The sequence below is a fragment of the Odontesthes bonariensis genome, chromosome 5 (genome assembly GCF_027942865.1).
Source record: "Odontesthes bonariensis isolate fOdoBon6 chromosome 5, fOdoBon6.hap1, whole genome shotgun sequence".
NCBI classification, from domain to species: Eukaryota; Metazoa; Chordata; class Actinopteri; order Atheriniformes; family Atherinopsidae; genus Odontesthes; species Odontesthes bonariensis.
In genome coordinates, this window is record NC_134510.1 from 10,073,951 (window position 1) to 10,097,212 (window position 23,262).

General features: G+C 42.2%; 1 protein-coding gene across 4 annotated transcripts; it reads right to left on the bottom strand.

Annotated features, from left to right (window-relative positions):
- Positions 1-521: 521 nt before the first annotated feature.
- fbxl4 (F-box and leucine-rich repeat protein 4) lies at positions 522-18,980 on the bottom strand. 4 transcript variants are annotated; one of them, XM_075464876.1, is made up of 9 exons: positions 18,750-18,980; positions 16,384-17,019; positions 15,442-15,778; positions 13,086-13,330; positions 12,617-12,830; positions 8,477-8,548; positions 6,660-6,784; positions 6,282-6,469; positions 522-5,319 (listed from the first exon to the last, which is right to left on the bottom strand). In XM_075464876.1, the coding sequence occupies exons 2-9, from the start codon at positions 16,878-16,880 to the stop codon at positions 5,156-5,158; spliced, it is 1,842 nt and encodes a 613-aa protein (XP_075320991.1). In that variant the 5' UTR covers positions 16,881-17,019; positions 18,750-18,980; the 3' UTR covers positions 522-5,155. The 4 variants fall into 4 exon arrangements, with proteins under 4 accessions (XP_075320991.1, XP_075320993.1, XP_075320992.1 ...); XM_075464878.1 differs by lacking the exon at positions 18,750-18,980 and adding an exon at positions 18,497-18,729 and having other exon boundaries at positions 16,384-16,827; XM_075464877.1 differs by lacking the exon at positions 18,750-18,980 and adding an exon at positions 18,497-18,551.
- Positions 18,981-23,262: the final 4,282 nt, after the last annotated feature.

A 23,262-nucleotide genomic window follows, 5' to 3' on the forward strand; every position in this document is an offset into this window, starting at 1 on the left:
GGTGTTAGTGGCTGAGGAATAATCATTGGGGAGGCAGTCCAAATTAATAGTTCAGCCGAGACCGCCTCATTCTCCGTCATTAGGCCACATTACAGGGCCACAATATACATCATTAAACCAGGCATAAACAATTCATTAAAAAGTCGTTAAGAAGACAAGTTAATGTCAGTTCTCCCTGTGGTATTAATAGACTATAAAATGGCAGCGGGTTAAGGCAAAAAGGATCATTCCGCAACAACTATCCAGTCACTCTTCCTGACAAATGGCTAGTTGTTGTGAATTCAGCCGAGTCTTCTTTTCTCCCAGACACACCGCTCGACTTCCGAAGCCCCAGGTTTATACAGTGACACAACTTACGGTGTGCTGCTCACTGGAGCCGAAGAAAAAGGGGAAATGGAATATGTGCAACTTAATAACTCTGCAGCCACGTAGTCACTTCGTCCTTCAGTCAAACAGATTCGAATACCTGTGTCCCTACGGAATAAAAACAAGACTGTGAGAAATAAAGAAGCCACACCGCATCAGTCGTCAGCCTTAAGTTTATTTAAAACCTAGTGAAAGGGAAGCACCCGGGATTGTCGTGACAGAGGAACAATCCTTCCACACACAACAGCGGCATTCATCGCAGGATGTCCTACCAGTGCACGGCCAGAAGGTTGGTCTCATGTCCAGAGTGGCAGAAGACAGAGTGCATATTGATTACAGGAGAGTAGGGCCACTCCAGGCAGGAAGAAAAAATACAAGTGGAGAAGGAAGGGAAAGTGCTTCACCCGTCAAAAGGTCTGAGCATGGTGTTTGTTAGCTTGTCTTAATAAACAGAGGCCATCTCTGATTTCCTGTACAAAGAATACATTGCCAGTGTTCTCTCACTGTGCTGCTATAGTTATTACTGAAGTAATTATACTTGAAATTTACTTGAAATGACTGCCTGGGTTTGGGTGGGCCAGTAAAAATGTGCCGTATGCACGTCTTGGCTTCCAGTCAGCCAGCGATAACGAGATTATTTTCAGCTACATCTTCAGTGATATTTGCATCATACCCTTACCCCACCCACTTTGTGAATGAGAACCAACTGGAAAAATAGTCATTTTAAATGAAAAATCAAAGCATTTTTTTAGGAGGTTTTAATCAAGCCTACAATAAGATGCCAGGGTGACCACTACATGACAGTACATGACTGTCAGGGACAAGTTTAGCCTGCCTCAGCATAAAGTCTGAAAGCAGGGAAACTGCAACCACTGCAGCTCACCCACAATTTAAAAGGTATAGGGGATAATAAATTACAACTCTGTTTGTATTTGTAGCGTAATTCAAAAGATTTAAAGCAAACATTAAGTGCTTCAAAACCAGCACTGGGTCGTGAAAAGTGCAAAAAGAAAAAACAAACTAGACTCATAGAAACGTTTGAATCGGTTCTGCGCCCACAGATACACCGCACAGAGACGTAGAAATAAATAATGTTTGCATATAAATTCACATGGCTGATATACAGTATATGGCGTAGAAACTGCTCAGACCCAGCGGGGAACCCGGCGACCAGGTTACCGTGTCTTACTTTGGTTGAGGGCCGTGAAAGCAAAGCACTTCACCACAACGCACACCACGTTCAAACAGGAATATAAGGCACAAATGACTAGTACTTCAAAGAAAATTTCAAGTTTTCTCACAAACAGAAAAGCTTCCCTGGCACTTCTACCACACTGCAACTGTGGCTCCACATGTCACAGAAACAGAAATATATATATGTATATATACATATATATCTTTTTCTAACCATACAATTACTGCAACATTCAACATTCAACAGCCAGTAAGCTCTGTGTTTTATGTACATCCTGTGTGGTTGTCGTTTCAGAGGAACAACAAAGGTGGGTAACCTCAAAGCTGACTCGGTCCGGTGTAAAGACCATCCATCCCCCCTTTGTGCTGGTTTCTGGAGTAAAGAATATGCTTTAAAAAAAAAAAAAAAAAAAAAAAAAAAAAGAAGAAGTTATATAACGATAATGATGTGTATGTATGTATAGCCCCTGAGTTTGAGGACAAATACTGAGGTCACATGAAATATTTACACCGTCTCATTTTAACGTTTTAATCCCAGAGCTCCTTCTCAACAGTGGAAGCGATCACATGGAGCTCAGTATGGACAAGAGAACGAAAGTCTTTTAAACTATATAATTTACTACTAGAGACAAATATCGTGAAGGCCCAACACGCCGGCCCTAAAATAAAACAGCCGAAGCAATCACTGACAAAATGAATGATCTTGATGACCCAAGCACACTCGTTCATGTGCTTTGTACCACGAACGTCAGCCCGGTGTGACTTTACTGTGGCCAGTAAAGCGTCGTATGCAACTAAAAATGTTCTTTAACAAAACACTCTATATTTCAATTATCTGGCCGATCTAAACAGAAGCCGACCTGGAGCAGGCGAGGTCTGATGAGTTTCTCTACCGAATAATCCAACAAAAAGTTCAGCTCAACACGGGTTTCCACCACACGTTCAATTAAGAACCACCACGGCATCAAATTAACATCGTCGCCTCAATCTAATGTGTTTGGAATGTGGCAACACACTGACAGCAGCGACGCCAACGCTTTTGAAAACTGCTCTTTGTGGTAGCCGGTTAAAAATTTGAAATCAGTTCGTTGAGCCAAACAGGTCGGGTTGACGATGACAGAGCAGAAGTGACGCACTCAGTCATTTAAACTTGCTTATTTGGCTTTTACAAGTTTAATTGTGTTCGTCATGATGATTTTGTTTCAAATGAGTCTTTCTGCTTTGAAATTGATGCTTCTGGATGTCTTTGTTATGGCACTTGGAAATTTAGGCAGTTTTTACTTCCTCTTTAACAAGTCCCAGCATGTTTTCTTAACGCAAAGGCGCCATCAGTGTCACTCCTGTGTGGCTGATGGGCTGTTTTCTCTTTCTTTCTTTCTTTTTTTTTTTCCAATTTCAGCACGACATCCTTGAGTGCGAGTCTGCAGTTTGTAGCAGCAAACGTTGGAAGTTCAGATTGTACACTACACACTGTATGCACAAAGCGCCCCTTTGATTTCACCTTCCATGTGCATATCTTTGAACACAACAGCAGTAAACGTGATTTACAATTCAATTAAAATCAAATGGGCTGGATGAGGACAGATGCCTTCAGAAGGAGACTCCTTTAGACTCACGGAATTTAAAACCCAACACCTTCAGTCAAATAAAAAAAACAAAAAAACATTTCTTTACTTTCTGTAATTATCATTTAACAGGTGTTTTTACCTGATCACTAAGGGGGCTGAGAAGTGACTTCCTGAAACCTCAGCGGTTCTGCGCTCTAACGGGACCGAAAAATGAAATCTTTCTTGTGCCTTTGCGCAGATTTTTTGCAGGTGCAGACAACACATCCTCTGCAACATTTAGAAAATGAGCATTGGTAAAACGCGTCACCGTGTGCTCACACACATCAAGGCAGCGTCACGGAATCAGCTGAGTGACCACAGCTTGTTGGTTAGAGCAGCATATTCTGCAACATCGGCTTGCCTTTACACACATAGCTGTTCCACCTCTGTTAGTGCCTCTCTTGAGGTTCTCAGAGCCATAGCTGTCGCGGATCAACTTTGACCCTTTGACAAGCCTGCAAAGACATTTAAGTAGTTGGCAACAGAAGTAACGTCCATTTGAAGGATGCACATTTCCCCATCAGAACACTGCACCGTAACAACATGGACAATGTTGCTTCCTTTCCCCGTCAGTGGTTTTAATGTTATGGCTGACTGGTATAAACAGCAGTTGAAAACCGTCAGCCTCTAAAAACTTAAACAAAAAGCAAAGAAATGGACTCACGGTGAAGCAAAGTCACAGCTTTTATGTTACTGTTATTGGAAATGTGTTTTCAACTCTACCACCTGCCAGCTGGGTGTTACATTACATACATTCAGCAAACCTATCTGCGTCACGGTTTGTGGGCGGGCGTGATTCGGAACAAGACTGAGCCTAAAAGAGGGATGAGTATCAAATGTCTGTGGTCAAACTGCCTTCGATGGGATTCTAAGAATTCAAGGATTAAACTAGTGTTTTAGTGGGGCTCTCAGGCCACTTACTGTATGCGCTCTCATATGGTGATAACGTGCTTCAGGGGTCATTAAGCGTACTTTACGTTTGCACAGTTGCTGGAAGCCGTTCCACCAACCTCAAATGAGGGGGAAAAAAAGAAAAAAAGATACTTGGGGGTGGGGTGGCTCACTCCTCCCCCTAAAACCGGCTGCTATGAACAGAGCTGCAAAGATAGGATTAAAAAGAGTGCAGTGGTACTGTGACCAAAGCAGGTCACCGAAAATTCTGTAAAAAAATCACAGAAAATGTGTGCACAATAATACATTTCCTTGAAATAAATAATGATTTCCTGCCACAAAATTATGCAGCAAAGGCACAAGTTTGGTGCCTAAAAATGCTTCTGAACATAATGAATGAGTCGCTCGACACGCCCGAACATAAACGTTGTTCTTCTCACAACATATTCCACGAAAACAAACATAATTTTCTTATAAAATACATTTAGACTGAAAAAAAAACATAAATAATAGGAGTGGTACCTTTTTAAATTCCGTGAGAATATCAAACCAGCCCGTTGGGGTTCCAGGTTCTGACAAGGCACTGACCTACAGTCAACGGGAGTGTGACATTCCAGCAAAGTTGTGTTTCACAATGTTGAAGTCCCTTTTTGTTCGCCTAACAAGGCAGGATCACTCCCAAAAAGCTCTTTTTGTTCATGTGCCCCCCATCTTGTAGCAATGTTTCCATATCGAATGGTGTTTGGCATTACAATTTGTAAGTAGTGATTTCAGGGTGCAGCAGTTTTAAGTGCAACAACCCTCATTTTCAACGTTCATAAAATTAAAAGAAAAACTGTTTCATGTCCTACACTGTGGATCTTTAGTGCTTTGCGTTCAGTCATTCAAAAAAAATCCCAAGAACCTCCTCACACGGTTGCTGTGCATTATTTACTGACCACTGAGAGAGGATCTCGTCTGCGATACAGGTAAAGGCAGGTACGCATTCTCCTCCAGCATCTGACCTGCCCCCAACTCGTTTTTGGAGCAGCATCTGCTGGCGAGCATCCCCCTCCGCTTACTACCTTTTGGCAGTGAGAAATGAGATGATGGTGGGGTCACTGAGTGAAACTTTTCTTGATGGCCACACTGGGGAAGAGGCCGGAGAGTTCTTGGACGACCCGCATGTCAATCTGCGAGCAGAAGGAGACGTCCAGGAGGAGAAGCCGCGGACACGACTGGAGGAGTTTCTTCAGTGAGGCGGCACTCACCAGCCGTGTACCTGTGTGGAAGTCGAATCGCAACAAAAATGAGGAAAAACTGCACTGCATGCTTTGCAAATATCTCACACGAGCAGAGGAATACAGAGAAATGTAAACACGCGTTATAGCTTTCAGTGAATTCAAGCACAGCACCTGCAACTGTGTATAAGATTGGAATTCTTCATGTTGTATTCACAGATGGTGTACATAACAGCGTCATGTTTTTATTTTCACTACTTGCCACACACGATTTGCTTTCCAACACACACACCGACGGCTCCAACTGCCAAGAAACTGACACATTGACACGCTGTACCTCGCCGGCATAACGCTGCGCGGTCAAACCCATCCGGTTACACAACTGGTACTACAGCTCAAGAGCAGCGGCAGTGTGCTACTCCAACTCGGCCTCATGAGCGACTTTTCATTCAGATCACCATTAAGCTGATTATTTGGCTCACTGTTTGCAGCGAACTGTTTTCAGGTCTCAAATGCAAACTTCCCACCAACATGTCTACTGTGTAGACGAGCTGAGTCACAAGTGCAGCATGTGCTTACCGGCACGTGTTGGACGCGCATTATCACGGCCAAATTATCAGAACGAGCGATGATCACAGCAACGACTTCCTTTCACAGTCTTGTTCATTCACAAAATGTGGGCAAAATGTCACATTTAAATATGGGGGGGAGGGGCGGCAAAAATAGGTGTCATAATGAAAAATAAAAGTGAACTTGTGACATTTTCTCTTTGATGTAGTCTTTTAAACCTTAATGTGATGATGGCATTGTACAAAGAGTAAGACAGACACGCTTTAATAGAGCCATTACACAGTAATCTGCATGTCTCATAGACGCAATGAATATTGTCCTCAGAGGCTAATTTATACAAAAAACATCAACAACTATGATAAAGTAAACTGATGGTGACCCTCATCAATGAATAATAAATAACCGCGTGCAGATGTGTGGGGTAGGAGCATACCGAGTATATCGAGATGCTGCAGCGATGGGCAGCAGGCGGCCAGCTCCTCGATATCCGAGTCGCAGACGGTGCGATTCGCGGTGAGGAAAAGCTTTCGCAGTCGTGGCAGGTTGCGGGCGAGCTTCTGGAAGCATCCGGTGCTGCTCTGCAGAGTGGGACACCAGCCCAGGTCGAGCTCCTCCAACATCCTGAGCAAGCAGAACATACAAGAAACCCGTCAGGACTGAAAACACAAATCACTCATTCACACAGGGAGTGTTTAGTTTATATTCATCGGTGGTTTCACCACTGAATTAAAACACTAAATTAAATATTCATGTTCATGTTGTGTGTCACCATCGTGTGGTAAGAGGCAGCAGACCTGCCGGTATGACCCACCTGCAGCCTGAGACGAGCTCAGCCAGGCCTCGATCTGTCAGGTTTCTGCAGCGCCACAAGTCCAGAGAGCGGAGTGAGCGGCAGCGAATGGCCAGCATACTGGCCACGACGTCATAGTCTTCAATCTGAGGAAGAGACAGGTCACTCTGACTGATGTGTGCAGCAGTTACAGTGACGCTTCATCTCTAGAGGGTCAACAACTGCTTGAAAATGGATCCTCTGTCAGGCTGTTATTGTTCCTTAGTGTCAGGTAATGTGGGCCAGGGGACGAAAAGCCTTTTGTCCGGAGATGAAAGCAAATGAACGTATTTAAGAGTGAAAAGACCGGCACATACACCAAAGAAATAACTACCGGGGGAACATTTGTCAGAGTTAACATTACATGGATATTCAAGCTTTGGCTCACAGAAGCTTTCTTCATGCAATTTCTGCTGAAATGCTGATGATGATGGCAGTTCTGACTTCAGAGAGCACATGAGAAAACTGAACTGAAATGTTGAATTTTACTATCTTTCCTATTTGTTTTCATATCAATATTATATTAATATCTGTGTCTAACATTAACCAGTCATGTGACTGAGTGATAGGGTAATTGTGTTAAAGAGTGGGCGAGTTATATTTTCGTCTAATCTCGAAGTTAGTGGTTATATGTGGTTCTTTTCCGCCATAAAACATGGGTCAAATCCATCTACACACTTGTTGTGTGAGACAGAAACTGCACGTGCATTTTTAAACATACCTTAAACACATCTTGAAATTTAGTGGCACTAATAAATGGGCCGAACTACAGCAGAATCATTTGACGTGGGACTAGTTTGCTGACTACCCTTTTCCCACTGAAGACGAAAGCCAGCAGTTGGTGAGAGGGGCTTTTTTGTTCAGCCACAAAAGGAGCTTTAAAAAAAAAACGAATGGTTGAAAAAGTAAGAAACACTGTGTGGAGTTTTCCTTTCAGTTTACACACAAAAGCCCCGTCTGAGATTTTATGTAATGTCTGAAATGGAACAGCAGAGACCGAGGGCACCGGCTACACATTCACCTGGATAAATCTCCATTTGGGAGGAAATACGAAAAGAGACAAATCGGACGAGACAAAGAAGGAGGACAAGGAGGAGCAGAAAAAGAATATGGACAGCTGTTTTGAGGAGCGACTTGGCAGGAAAAACACCATCATCTGCCCAACGTACTGTAAACATACGACCTCTCTATGCATGGGAAGCTTCTTCACAGCTGACTTAAAAGGCAGTATGAATACATCTAAGCGTGCATCTGCAAAGTTCCAACTGGGTTGTGGAAACCATGGAAACCATGTACTCAGGCGCAAGCTGAATCCAAGAGGAAAAATATGAGATTAAACAAAAATGAATGAGCAAAAGATTTATGTTGGAAAACAAGAATTTGCTGATACAATACTGTGGGAGTATTACCTCACTAAAATTTAAGTACTTCCCCTCATACTGTAAATAACTGATGAAAAAAATAATGCGGTGCCTGGGCTTCTTAAGGGGGCATACAAGAAGAAGTTGAGGAACCTTTGGACTAGACAAGCAAGACAGCATTCAAGCCAGCCAGCGTATCAGTATTGGCCTAAGCTTTTTGCTGTGCCTTGGTACTGTACATTCTTTTAGAACAAGCTACTTTCAAGACTCACGGAAACTTGTGCAGTTAGAACGCTGTGCTTCACTTTTTGTGTGTCTTTGTGTACATTCCAAAGACGTAATAGTATGGGTGTTTATTACCAATAATTACTGTCAGAGGTTTTATTTAAGACTACCTATCTGTATACTACATTTGTTACACTCTTAGTCCATTCTCACCCTCACACAGCTCCCCAGGTTGAGGTGTCTCAGCTCTGTGCAGAAGGTAAGGACGCTCAGGATGGCAGTTTGCTGTAAAGAGAACAGAGACAAAGACAAAGTACAATTATTTACTCATACTTTCTTTACTTAAGTGTCCCTCAACCCAATTTTGTACACGGATAATGTTCAATTCAAGAGACGGCAGACTGGTGCACCACAAAACACAACCGCAACTCAACACCAGAACATCGAAAACATCAAATATTGAAAATGAGACATTTTACTATTTCATGAAAAATATGAGCTCATCTTGAATTTGATGGTAGCAACAATACAAAAGGAAGTTGGGACAACGTGAGGCTGGAAAAGTAAGTGGTGAGAAAAAGAAAAAGCTGGAGGAACATGTTGCAATGAATTTGGTTAATTGGCAACAGGTCAGTAATACTATTGGGTTGCTTTTTATTTTTTTAAAAAAGCACCTTACCGAAGCAGTCTCTCAGAAGTAAAGATAGTTCAGACGAAGTTCAGCAACATGCAAAAAAATCCAAACTGTGTCTGTGGCGTGATTTAAGAAAAAAAAAATTTTTTAAACACAAACAAAAGACTTATTCTGTTTTACCATCTACAGTACGTAGATCTACTCAATTATTCATCAATTATTCACGGAGTCTGGTCCTTTATTTTATGTTAATTTTTTATTTTCTTTAGCACAAGTTTCTTGTGTTTATATTGAATCCTAAATTGTCTTTGTTTTCTAAATTGTCTTCCCATCTGTCTAGGTACCTAACTTATCGCACTTACTCTAGCACTAGTTTTGCTCTTAGCTGTTTGGTTTTGGAAGGAAATGCACTTATGATTTCTTGTGACCTGAAGTTCTTTTGCCTACCGATGTTGAACGCACTTATTGTAAGTCGCTTTGGTTAAAAGCGTCTGCAAAATGACCGTAATGTAATGTATATCATAGAATTATTCAGAGAATCTGGAGAGTCTCTGTGTTCCAGGGACATGGCCAAAAATCTAAATTGGATGCCCGTGATTTTCGGGCCTTCAGGCAGCATCTGCATTAAAAACAGGCCTGTAAATACAGACAGGGATCCACAAATGCAGATGGAAACTCTATGAAAGAAGAAGCATTAGTGAACATGATACTGAAACCGTGTTGACACTAACCAAAATTTGACATTGTTTTTTTGTAAGTCATTGCTCACCGAGTCCCCTGGACTATGAGATGCTACACAATGATAAACAAGGTCCTGTGCCAACTTTTTTTAGGAAGCCCCCCCCCCCCCCACTGTTTACACCCTTGCAAAACTCTGACTATAAAAACGCATACATTAAAATAACAATATATGTTTAAATAACAGTAACAAGTCTGGTCATGCCATCCATCTGACATTCCTTCTAAGTGATCTGCTGTCTGCACACTCAACTAACACTTTCAGCATTTAAGGGAATTAAATAACGTACTAGATATCATTTTTACATGTCTTAACAGAGGAAAACAAAGGGCGGACAGAACCTTTTCCAGTGGTCCTCCAGCTATGATGGAGATATGGGAATTCAATGCTGCAACTGCCAACACGTGTACCTCAGTGGCAGGAGAAAGTGTCAGAGATGAAAGTGGAGGCCTCTTGTGTGTGCGTGTGTGTGCTCGACTTATCCTGGCACCTTTATAAACGCCTCTCTCTGGCGAGCTACTCATTTAATTATAGCAGTGACAGGGTAATGACAGCTGAGACGTCAGGGGCCTCCGCAGACACACAGCTCGCTCTGTCTGTCCAGGTGTAAACAACCTGCAGTAAGCTGCCTGGCTCCACCGCAGACACTCTACACCACCTATTGCGAGCCATTCTGAAACATGACAAACACTGCAGAAATGCTGAGGTGCAACACCAAAACATATCAGAGTGGTTTTACACGTCAGACGTGTCTGAGCCTGAAGACATGCACCATGTGTCCTTAAAAACCTCCGGACCCTGAGATGACTCAGTTCCTCTTAAAGGATGACCACAGATGCCAGCATTTGCCAGCCCACAACATGAACAATCAGAACAGCCGCTTTTTATTCTTTCATTTGACACGATGGAGCAGGCTTCTAAAGGTTTACCGGTAAAAACTGCAGCCGGGGAAAAAAGTAGTTTTTGAGACACCTTGAAATATCATCAATAAGATGAGAATAATAAGCTGGGTAGCAGAAAAGATGATGAAAAATGGCTTCAAAATAAGACATTTCAGCTTTATTTTATATAGCATCAATTCCCAACATAAGTCATCTTAGGTAGCTTTCAAACAGAATTACATAATATTTAATCCAATTCAATTTCATTTACATAGCGCCAAATTACAACAAATGTCATCTCAAGGCACTTCAAAATCAATCCAATTTTGGTCGCATTCAGTTAATCTTTCCATCCATTTACTGTAACCATTCATTTGGTTTAGGGCCACAGCAGGGCCACCTCCCACAGCTGTGATGGAGCATGAGGCAGGGTACACCCTGGACAGGTTGCCAGTCAATCACAGATGTAAGAGACAGACAACCACGCACGGCCACACACACACACACACACACACACACACACCTCTGGTCAATTTAGAATCACAAACATGGATGTTTTTGGAATGTGCAAGGAAGTCAGGAATACCTGGAGAAAAATGTGCAAACTAAAAACATTTTCAGCAGCAAACACCGTGCGTTGCAGTCAAACTGCTCAAAGGTTTATATTGAGAATAAATACAAAAAGCAAAAATAAAGCATTTCTAAGGAAAAAAAAAAAAAAAAAAAAAAACTACCAGGATGATGTGCTTGCTGCTCCGCACATGCACCAAAGTTCCATCTTTTTGTAAAAAATGGCAGACTGGGAGTGTATAATAATGCAGCCTAATTGCTGCTTATTGCACAAACGCGATGCTCAACGGCGCATCGCGGTGTTTTTCTTCCGGTTCCCGATCCCGGGAAAAAAATCTCGAGCATGCGCAGAATGCAAAGTCTAATTCACCACGTGCTTCACCCGTCTACAAGCACGTTTATTTTGACTTTCAACCGAGTTATCTCGGGGTCTTAATCCGATCGCGAATAACTCGGTTCGACCCAATATCTTGTCAGATTAAGGTGTCTACATGCACTTATTAACTCAATCTTATTGTAATTTAGCCAATATCTGATCCTTTAAGTGCCATGTAACCCCACTGATTCACATCTTTTGCCAAGTCTTTTGTCAAACAGTTTAAGGCCTCAGAAAATGTGATTTAAAATCAGCCCAATAAGGCCACGTGCCACCTTACAGTCACTTAAAGCATTTCCAGACTGCCGCTCTGCTCGAATAAAATCCTTATTTTGTAACTGCACCGTCTTTTGGCAAAAATCACCATCCAAGCAACAACATCTGTGCATTGAATTCAGCTATACTTACATCACGTGCAATGATTTCCCAAAGAGATCATTGCACATGAACGTTTTCTCACACAGTCCACATACTTTGTTCAATAACTCGATTCTGCTCCCCTGCACGTACACTAGGACAAGGACAGTGGTCCAATTAAATGGCCAATTCAAGCTGTAATCTTTGCTCATCTCAACTGTGTATGTACCATGCTGACAGAGGGATGCTGGTTGTTGCATTGGAAAAAAAAAAAAAAAAAAGAGTGCATCTCCAACCAAGCACAAATTGCTGACTGATGTATATTCAAAAGGCATATCTCGCTGGAACATTCTCTCTACAGTGAGAGCAACTACCTTATTCAGGTTGTTGGTCTCATCATGCAGGGGAAGACACTCTATGGACAAACTGGACTGTAGAGTCAAATGGAAAGCCACAACAATTTCTACTGCAGATGAAACAGCCTTGTGGCCCTGTGCGTACACACATGCTTTGGGAAGAAATTAAGTTTTACTATTCAAAGGGATCATGAGTGTTGGAACTTTACACTTCCAGCCTAAAGGACACAGGATGCATCAGCTTTTGAAGATTATATTGCTCACCTTAAAGCTGTATCAGCATCAAAGTAATATTCCAGGAAAATACAAACAAAAAGTTTTGAAACGTCAAAGGATTTCCATCTAGACGGGCTTGCTGTACATATATATATATATAAAAAAAAAAAAAAAACACAGATCCAAGTCCACATGTGATAGTTTTTACAGCTGAACACACCTACCTCAATTTTTGTTCGATAGAGCACCAGCCTGCGGAGGTGTGTGAGCTTGGAGATGTGTGTGAAGGCCTGTGGATGGAGGCGGTCACAGGAGGACAGATTGAGCTCCTGCAGAGCGGGACAAGTCTGGGCGATGACCTCCAGACAGGCTTCGTTCAGGAAGTGACAGCAAGACATTTCCAGGCAGACCAGGCTGAGACCACAGGCTTTCAGAAAACTGAGGCGGGAGTCGGAGAGACAGAGCATTATAAATGTATCAAGCCCACAGCAGCAGCGTCCTGGTCAGCAGTTCTCTTTTTCACAATTGAATTTTGAATGAGCTCTCATTTCATTTTTATGATGAACTGCACAAACTTCCATTCCATTTGTTTCAGAGAAAAACAGTCCTCAAAATAGTTTGCACTTGTGACCATTACTGTTTTTCCAAGGACATTTAACTGTTTTTCTAGCACCGGCCTGCTGGAAATCTAACCTGCTGAAGCCTGTCAGGGTGAGAGCTCCGCGGTTGCCGGTCCAGGACAGGTTGAGCCTCTGAAGGAGGGTGCAGCTGCTCTGCAGGTGGCCCAGGGAGGCGTCACTCAGCCGGGCCCAGTAGGGCTGCAGACTCAGCTGGGTGTACTGCAGCGGGTCACAGCAGTGCTGGTGCAGCAGCCTGCAGCTCTGGGCCAGACGGCAGAGGTCTGGCAGGGTCAGGTGACTCAGTATCAGCTGGATGAGCTGTGGATGGAAGATGGGGAGAGGGGTCAGGAGTGGAGAGGAGAGAGGAAAGGGTAAGACAAGATTGAGGGGGGGCAAGCAGAAAGAGCCAAAATAGACCAAAAAAGGAAAACATAATACATAACTTTAAAAAAAAGTAGTGTTACCTTGTAGCGTACAGAAAATAGTTAAGCATAGAGTAGAGAATAATAATTGGATCCCCTCTATCAGACAGATCTTATTAGTGGTTATCTTCGACACAAAGCACTGAGAGCAGGATCAGTGGGGAGGTGAGCCGACTTGTTTTGCTTGGTGTTCGTGTGCCTCTCAAAGAGAAAGAATGACTGTGCTCGTGTGAATTAACAATACGCTGTGTTCAAACCGGTATCAACAGACATAATGATAGCCATATTGTGTTTCTGAGACAAACACATGGCGGTTGTGGAGACTTCTGTTAATGGCAGCGGTTTGGAGGGAACATAAGGGAACAAATATCAGGAGCATCGCTGGTGTTTTGAAGCTCGCCTCAGATAACATGATACGTACGGCATGAAAATGACTGTGTCCGTGCATACAAGATCGGGACGTGTCCAAGCCACAACGTTAATGTGTTTGTGCGGAATGCAGAAAATGGTCATGGGAGGAAGAAGCACACACGTTTTTACATATCAGGACGTAATAAAAAAAAAAGAAAGAAAGAAATCATCTGGTCCTCACGAGATCTCGAAATTAGATAAACACAACTTTAGACGAGCAACAACATGACATATTACACTGTGCAAATATCTATTGTTTTGTTTTTTTTAAACTACACAAAAATGCAGAGGCAGTGTGTCTGACCACCAGTAAGTGTGAGCCCCTCTATAGAAGCAGAAGTGTTGTCAGTTTGCTGGTCTGGAGCATTCAGGTGCGTGTAAACACAAAGTCAAGGAGGAAAGACATCAGTAATGATTGTTGCTGCCCATCAATTAAGGGAGGGTTATGAGGCCATTTCCAAACCTTTTGGAGTCCATCATTCTACAGTTGGGTACCCCCAAGGTCAGACTCAGAGAAACTGCAAAAAACCCAAGAGCAACATCTCAGACTCTACAGGCCTCAGTTAGCATGTTAAATGTTCATGACTGAACAATTAGAAAACGACTGAACAATAATGGCTTGTTTGGAACAGTTTCCAAAGCTTCCTCTATCTGAAAAGAACGTAGGCTTGTAGAGTAGCATCTGAACAAACTGCAAGACTTCTGGAATAATGTCCATTGGACAGACCAAAGTGACCAAAGTGGAGATGTTTGGCAGTAATGCACAGCGGCACAGAAGTCAAAAACCAAACACAGCAAATCAGCACAAACGCCTTATAGAAACTGTGAAGCATGGTGGTGAAGGGATGATCATTTAGGCTTGTTTTGCTGCCATAGTAACTGAACACATTGCAGTTATGGAGTCGTCCATAAACTCCTCTGTATACAAAAGTATTCTGGAGTCAGCTGTGAGGTCATCTGTCCAACAGTTTAAGTCTGGCTGAAATTGAGTTACGCAACAGGAATGCAAATTTACAACAGAATGGTTAAAAAAGGAATAAAATCACGGTGTTAAACCGTCCAGTCTCAACACAATTAAAATAGTGTAGAAGGACCTTAAGAGAGCTGTGCATAAATGAATATCTGCAAACCTCAGTGAGTTAAAACAACGTTCTGTGGGCCAAGCTTCCTCTACAACAATGTGTGTGACTGACAGCATCACATAGAGAACAGTTACAGTTCAAGTTATTGCTGCTAAAAGTGGTTGTACGAGCCACCGTATCACGGGGTGTACTTTTCCACAATCCTTCAGCACTTAGGCTTTCTTCAATAAGTAATGACACGGTTCAATATATTCTAATACATGGTAAGAACCACCTTTTTTTTTTTCATTACCTCCTGATATGCAAAACTTGAGAACTCACAGAGGTTGTGCTGTCTTTTTCACATGACTGCAAATATGGGATACATACACACATCTACTGGGAATGACTAATGCTGAAAGATATGAAGACGGGTGAAGATATGGATAAAGCAGGTTTTATAGCACTCTGGGTTGGTCACAGTGAAATAGTTTGAACTTTACACAGGCCTGTGGTGTACACGCTCTGTAGTCACCTCATATGGCAGTTTGTCAAAGTAGCCATTGCCTGTCCTCTGGAGCTTGCTGTCTCCGCTTTGCCCGAAAGGCCCTCCCATGTCCGACAGCTCCTCTTCACTGTCACTCAGGTCACTTATGTCGATAAGAGGCATCTTGTAAAGGGCCAGCATGGGCATGTCTTTTACCCCACGCAGGATGACGGCATCTAGCTCTGTGTAGTAGTCCAGCAGGGAGCTGTTGACCTCCAGGCGCAGCAGGTTGGTGGGGAAGTTGATATGCTTGATTTTGGGGGAAAACTGGCGTGCCTGGGGAGTCAGCGCCTTGGTGGGTTCCCCCGACCACAACACCTCCCACCTGGACAAGCGAAAGTGCATGTGTATTCAACAGTTGTGCAGAAATGCCTTGGATCGGAGCCCAACACTGATCAGTACGCTGCAGTTCATTTTTGCAATCGTGCACGATATGTGGCATGATACATATAAGATGTTCATACTGTTCTTTGATAAAGAACATACAGGGTTATGCATTTTACTAAATTATAACAGAATGTTAAATCTTTACATTTTGCGTAACATGTTTGAAGTCTCATCATTGATACTTTCATATTGATGCTAAATTAAACATATGTTTAGTGTTAAACCAGTACTAGCCAGAGCTGAATGTTGAACTCCATCTGTGGGGGGCTGTTCTGCTGATACCAGACCAGCCAATGACCTTTCGTCACTTATTTAACTGTGATTAATACACAGTCTTATGTTTGGCATCACGTTCTCACAGGGAATCTGCTTACTTGAAAAAAAAGAAAAAAAAAAATTCCAATACTGCCTGAAATACAGTCAGGGCTCATTCCAGAATTGAGGAACTTGGCCTGTACTCAAAAGCTCACAGTTACTTAATGCTGGTATTGGACCCTTTTAGGAGTGTTAATGAACTTAAAATCCACAGTAGAAAACTATTACCTGACATCGGCGGGCGGGTTCTGAGAGAAGGGGTTGTGAGAGCAGGCCAGGATCTGGACAATGGCTCCTGGGTAATAGGTCTCAAACACCTCCACTGCTGTAGGGTAGACAGGCTCCTCGAAGCCCAGCTCGATATAATCCTGGCTGTGGAAGCGATTTGGGGTGCGACGAAAAGGCAGCGGAGCACTGGCACACTGTTCCCACCATGTCCCGTAAGCTCTGAACACGGCAGTCTGGGTGAAGTCCCCTGAGCTGGGGTAAACATTGGGTACCCCAGCCAGGTTCCACATGGTGTAGGACATGCTGTTTTCGCTGCCATAGTGGGAGCTGAAGTCCAGAACCTCCTTGGCATACTGCTCCACTTCAACACTGACCGGAAGCACCGCCCGCTGCCCAGATTCCACGGCCCGACGACTGGTCAGAGCTTCGCCTCGAGTCCCACTCCTGGACCGCCGCCGCAGACATATATAGTAAAACATGCTCAAGAGGGTTAACATAGGGAACTCTGGGACTGATGGGGACAGAGGGGAGAAACGGAAGCTAGTGGGAGGAAGAGCCTCCAACTACTGGTTGCACATTGTCTCAAGGGCTTGGGATGTACAAAGCGCAGGCTAGAAGGCCGGCTGCATGCATGACCTGTGGGTTAGGCAAAGACAAACAAATACAAGAGTGAAATCAGCAAGACAGAAGGTCTGAGACACCACACATTGCAACTCTTGCTTAGTCCTAAGATAAACTAGATTATTTTGAATACATAACCCCATGTATTACAAAATAAGTTGTAGGGAAGGAATGACTGGTCATATTTCTGTCTGGGCAAGAACAAAAGCTTTGCAAACTATGGAATTACCTAAAGATAACATTTTTTTGCTTACATGCAGTGCCCTAAATGTAGTACTATAGTCTAGTACTGCTGCTTGTTCATGATGTGCATTTTTTCAGTAAATTACAGTTAGCATAAAACAACAGTATTTTTTTTTTTTTTTTTTTTTTTTTTTTTAAATCAAAATGCACAAATCGAAAAATCCAAAGCAATTTAAACAACAAAGTCAGTAGCAGCAGCACATCTGTAAGACCAAAACACTTATCTTGAGGGTCAACTGACAGAAGCGGCCTTGAAACTTTTACTTCAACCTAATCAAAACTGTTGATCAGAGCAAGAATAACAGCGTCTGACACTTTTCAAAGCCCATCTCTACCAAATATGATGCAACAGAAATTTATCAGAGTGATTCTACATTCATTTAAGTCTCAACAGGATTAAGATGGTCTTCGGTGAAGGTGCTGCACTTCCTAATGGATACAACCCATTACCAACACATCGATCACAACCCCAAAAATCAGCAAAAAGCTCTAGCCTGGGCACTTTTTAATTCCTCACCGACTACTGTACAGTAGGTTCTGCTAATAATGACCAGAGTATGATTGACACAAAGAGTGATCAGGATACCAGAAACTTCAATTTGAACGTACTGCCGCTGGCTCCAGCGAGCTATGTCAGTTAGTAAGGCATAAACATCTGACTCATTGTACACAACAGTCCCATCAGCTGTTCTGACCTGCCATGAATGCTTTTTTTGTTTGTTTGTTTCTTTTAAATCAGCACTTGATACAAAGTTAAAGTTTAACTTCTGACCTCACACTGACATAAATATGCAACTCTCAACCGTCCTTCCTAATCGGCATTTCGGCTTTATCGAAGCTTAAAAAAAGCCAAAGAGCTACACTGATAAGAGCTGACGTTAAGCCCGTCCATGTAAACTCTAGTTTGGTGAAAATTGCAATTGAAGCTGGTTAAAGTACCTTACAACCTTGATTGACTTTAAATGCTGGTTCATAACAAACAGTACACGTTCAAGTGCCTGTCATGAAGATCTTAGCTGAGTAAGACCACTAAAATTACAACCAATAAAGTCAAATCATACAGAAAGGTGGGCTGTCTCCCACAACTAATGCTGGAAGTGAGTGTTAGCTCGTGTTAAATAGCTGGTGTTAGGTAGTGTTGGCTAGCTTAGCCTACAGACTAGCTGAGCTGTCAAAACATGAACAGTTAGCTTCAGGGTAGCTTTGCAAACCAAAACAATGAAGAGAAAGGAACCCAAATGAAATTTACGGAAAACGTAGATCGACAAAATCCATTCATGAGGCGCAATCCCCGTTTTTCCTTTAAGTTATCCGGATATAAGAGCCCGCAAACAATATTCCTGTCATTTATGTTGTGCTGCCTTCCTGGAACACTCGGACAATGCAACGACTCGTGAAGAGCACACAACAACAAACCACATAATGTAGAATAAATGCATCAACTGTCATCTGTGCGTTGTCAAGTAATGGTGATGATGAAAGGAAAACAAATACATTTTTACCAAAGTCTGTGTTACGAGGAGAGGCAACCAGTTTTCCTTTTTGCGGAACTGCTTATATCTCCTTCACCATCGCTATGGCCAACCATTTCAAAGATAAACTATTGCCTGCGAAAAATGTTTAGCAAACCCTGTCAAACAAAACATAAATTATTTCGTTTACAACGGTGAATAAATGACCGCAGATCCTGTGCATTTTAAAAGACGAATCATCACCAATCAGCAATCTGTCAACATCCGACCTGCGTTCTTTTAACGCAAAGGATTGTGGGGATTATAGTTCTTTAGATTGGGAATGACATGGCAGTATAGATATATTTACATCTATATATCTATATCTATATCTATATATATGTAGATACTGTATTTAACCTGCTGAGACCCATATAAATCTCATATAAATTAAGTGTTGGGGTGGTAAAAAACACATTGCAAAGAATTTATTTTTACCTAATTTTAGTTCAGTTCTACAACATGTGCACTTCAGTGCACAACAGGTCTTCATTGATCGCTAGTGTGAAACATGAATAACATTGAAGAGCTGATTATGAAAATTGAAAGCTCCACTGAAATCTTCGAACAAAACTTTGAACATATTTACATAAAAACATTATAAATTAGGTCATGGGTCAACTTAGAACTCATTGACTTTTCACTAGCTGTAGGAGCAACTGCTTACATTGGGATTTCTATTTCACAAAAGTCCATTCATTTATGATACCTGTGGAAGCACAGTCAATTTTTTTTTTTTTCCTGTGAAGACACAGAGGAAAATTTGGCACTTGACACATCTCACATACACTACAGCTGGAAAGTATTTACGGCACTTTCCTTTTTCCATATTTTGTGATATTACAAAATATCATCAAAATGTCTTATTCCAAAATTGATTAAATAAAAACTTCAGCTCAAAATGATACACATAACACCCCATACTAACATTTCTTTGCAAATTTAATAAAAATAAAAAACGAAAGTTTAACATGGATCTAACATGATGCTCAAAATTGAACTCAAGAGCATCCTGTTTCCACTGGTCATCCTTCAGATGTTTCTACAACTTGATTGGAGTCCACCTGTAGTAAATTCAGTTGATTTGACATGATTTGGAAAGGCATACACCTGTCTATATAAGGTCCCATAGTTGACAGTGCATGTCGGAGCACAAACAAGCCATGAAGTCCAAGGGATTGTTTGTAGACCTTCGAGACAGGATTGTATCGAGGCACAGATGTGGGGGAAGGGTACAGAAACATTTCTGCAACATTAAAAGTCCAAATGAGCACATTGGCCTTCATTATCTGTAAATGGAAGAAGTTTGGAACCACCAGGACTCTTCCTGGAGCTGGTCGCCTGGCTGATCTGAGCAATCGAGGTACAAGGGCCCTAGTCCGCGAATCCACTCCCGATTAAAAGGCACATGAAAGCCCGTCTGGAGTTTACCAAAAGGCAACTGAAGGACTCTCAGACCATGAGAAATAAAGTTCTCTGGTCTGATGAAACAAAGGTTGAACTCTTTGGCCTGAATGCCAAGCGTAATGCCTGGAGGAAACCAGGCACTGGTCATCACCTGGCTAATGGGAATGTTTTTCAGCAGCAGGAACTGGGAGAGTCAGGGTTGGGGGAAAGATGAACGCAGCAGTGTACAGAAACATCCTCGACGATAAGCTGCTTCAGAGTACTCTGGACCTGGGACTGGGGCGAAGGTTCATCTTCCGACAGAACAACGACCATAAGTACACAGCCAAGATAACAAAGGAGGGGCTTCGGGACAGCTCTGTGAATGTCCCTGAGTGGCCCAGCCAGAGCCCGGACTTGAGCCTGATTGAACATCTGTGGAGAGATCTGAAATTGGCTGTGCACCGACGCTCTCCATCCAACCCGACAGAGCTTGGGAGGTTCTGCAAAGAAGAATGGGGGGGAAACTGCCCAAAAATAGGCGTGAGAAGCTTTTAGCGTCATACGCAAGAAGACTTGAGGCTGTAATTGCTGCCAAAGGTGCTTCAACAAAGTATTGAGCAAAAGGCTAATTTTTTAGATTTAAAAATTTTTGATTCAATTTGCAAAAATATCAAACTTTTTTTCACTTTGTCATTATAGGATATTATGTGTAGAATTTTCAGTGGGAATAAAATCATTTTAATCCATTTTGGAATAAGGCTGTAACATAAGTAAATGAGGGAAAGGTGAAGCGCTGTGAAATAGTTTCCACCGTAAGCACACAGTCTGGAAGTGCACTACAGTATTAATAAACCAGTGACACTAGATAAGTTTAGCTCTGAAAACTCACTCAAATGACTTATTAGATCTTCATTTTGAAAAATTATTACAAATTGAAAAATATTTTGAGTATAAGTATCATGCATACCTTTCTTTCTTCCATAAAATGAGCTTCTGGGAATGCCAGCTATTTTGACAAGTAGGCAAGGCCATGTCTTGTCTTTATGTCCGTCTTATGAAATTGATCTCAGTTCCTGCTGAATGGAGAGCACACAGGATGTTTATTGAACATCCTCACAGCCGTCTGTTTAAGCCGCACAATCTCCTCTGTGCTTGGATGTTAAAAAAAAGTGCTAATTCTACTATTTCCAAATAATTATGGCTATTTCATCAGCTGTTATTTCTCAAAGTTAAAAGGTGGAGAAATTCCTTATATTTAAGCTGCGGAGGCATTATTTATCAAGTTGCAGACACTTTTATCAGAACTTATCATTTGACGCACATATAAAACAGGTTTCCAGGACTGCCTTCTTTCACCTTCGTAATATTGTTAAAATCAGGAACATCCTGTCTCAGAGTGATGCAGAAAAACTAATTCATGCATTTGTCACTTCAAGATTGGACTGCTGTAATTCTTTATTATTGGGCTGTCCCACATATTCTCTGAAAAGCCTTCAGCTGATCCAAAATGCTGCAGCCAGAGTTCTGATGAGATCTAACAGGAGAGATCATATTTCTCCAGTTTTAGCTTCTCTTCATTGGCTCCCTGTTAAATTCAGAACAGAATTTAAGATTCTTCTCCTTACATATAAAGCTCTTAATGACCGAGCTCCATCATATCTTAAAGATCTCATTGTAAGATATTTTCCCAACAGAGCACTTCGTTCCCAAACTGCAGGTTTACTTGAGGTTCCCAGAATTTCTAAAAGTAGAATGGGAGGCAGAGCCTTCAGTTATCAGGCCCCTCTCTTGTGGAATAAGCTGCCAGTAAATGTCCGGGAAGCAGACACCCTTTCCACTTTTAGGACGAGGCTTAAAACTTTCCTTTTTGATAAAGCTTATAGTTAGAGATCCTTCAGGTGATCTTGAAACAACCCATAGTTAAGCTGCTATAGGCCTAGACTGCTGGGGGGCCTCATCTGTCACACCTTTCCTCACTTTACTCTCTTTTTCCCCTGTTTAATTTCTCAAATGATATTATGTACATGTGACATTATTGTGGTCATTAACTCGTGTTTCCCTGTTCCAACAGGTATCCTTTGAATGGTGTTACAGTGGGTTTTTCCCTTCTTTTCTGTTTTCTCAAACCCCAGCTGGTCGAGGCGGATGGCCACCCTTCCTGGTTCTGGTTCTGCCAGAGGTTTCTTCCTGTTAAAAGGGAGTCGTTTCTCTCCACAGTCACCTCAGGCACGCTCAGGACGGGAGATTGGACTGAAGACAAGTTTAGGTGCAATCTGTTGGTTTCTTTAGCTAGGAAATTGTTTTTGAATTGGCTCTATATGAATGAATTGAATTATTTTGAAATTAATTATGATTACAATGAATTGAACTACAATTGGCTTGAATTGGACAATATTATTGAATTTTACAGAGGGTGGGGGAGGAATTTTATGTATGATCTTGAGCTGATACAGGTTAAAAAAAAGGTTACTTAAATGTGTATCTACCATTTCGCCTCTGGGGATGGATATTGGTGTACAAGGCTTCGGTAGGTTTGGTATAGCTTGAAAAGATCCCACTTTTGCTGGGTATTTCTAAACCTTTTATTCCACATGGTGTCTAATTTGGCAGACACCTCCACTTTCAATTGAAGTCGAACTTTGAATATATGAATGGAGTGGAGAAAAGGGTCTGGTTTCAGCGTAGCACTGGCTAATCCTCGGTTTCTTCCAGGCTATTTTTCAAGCCATTGTGGGAGGCAGAGGTGGCCAGAAGTTCAATGCTAGAGATGTTTTTACCCTGCAATGTATTGACTGGAGGATCACCAGAAAGTTGTGGAGACACAACTGTGACGCCACAGCAGAGTATGGCTTTAAAGCAATAGCCTACAATGTAACTTCTCAAAAAGCCCACCATGGAGCTACCCCTACAGGCTTGGAGGTAATGTACGGTTACACTGTCGTAAATACAACACCCTTTCGCTTTCACGTTTCACGTTTGCTGACGAACCGGCGAGGAGTCAGAAGGTGCAAGCTATGTCGACCGAGAAGGTAAGAGTAATCAAATGTACCTGGGAGCGTGAGAGGGGTCTATTTGTTTTTGCGGTAGGTGTGCCAGAAAGCAAGTCGAAGTACTT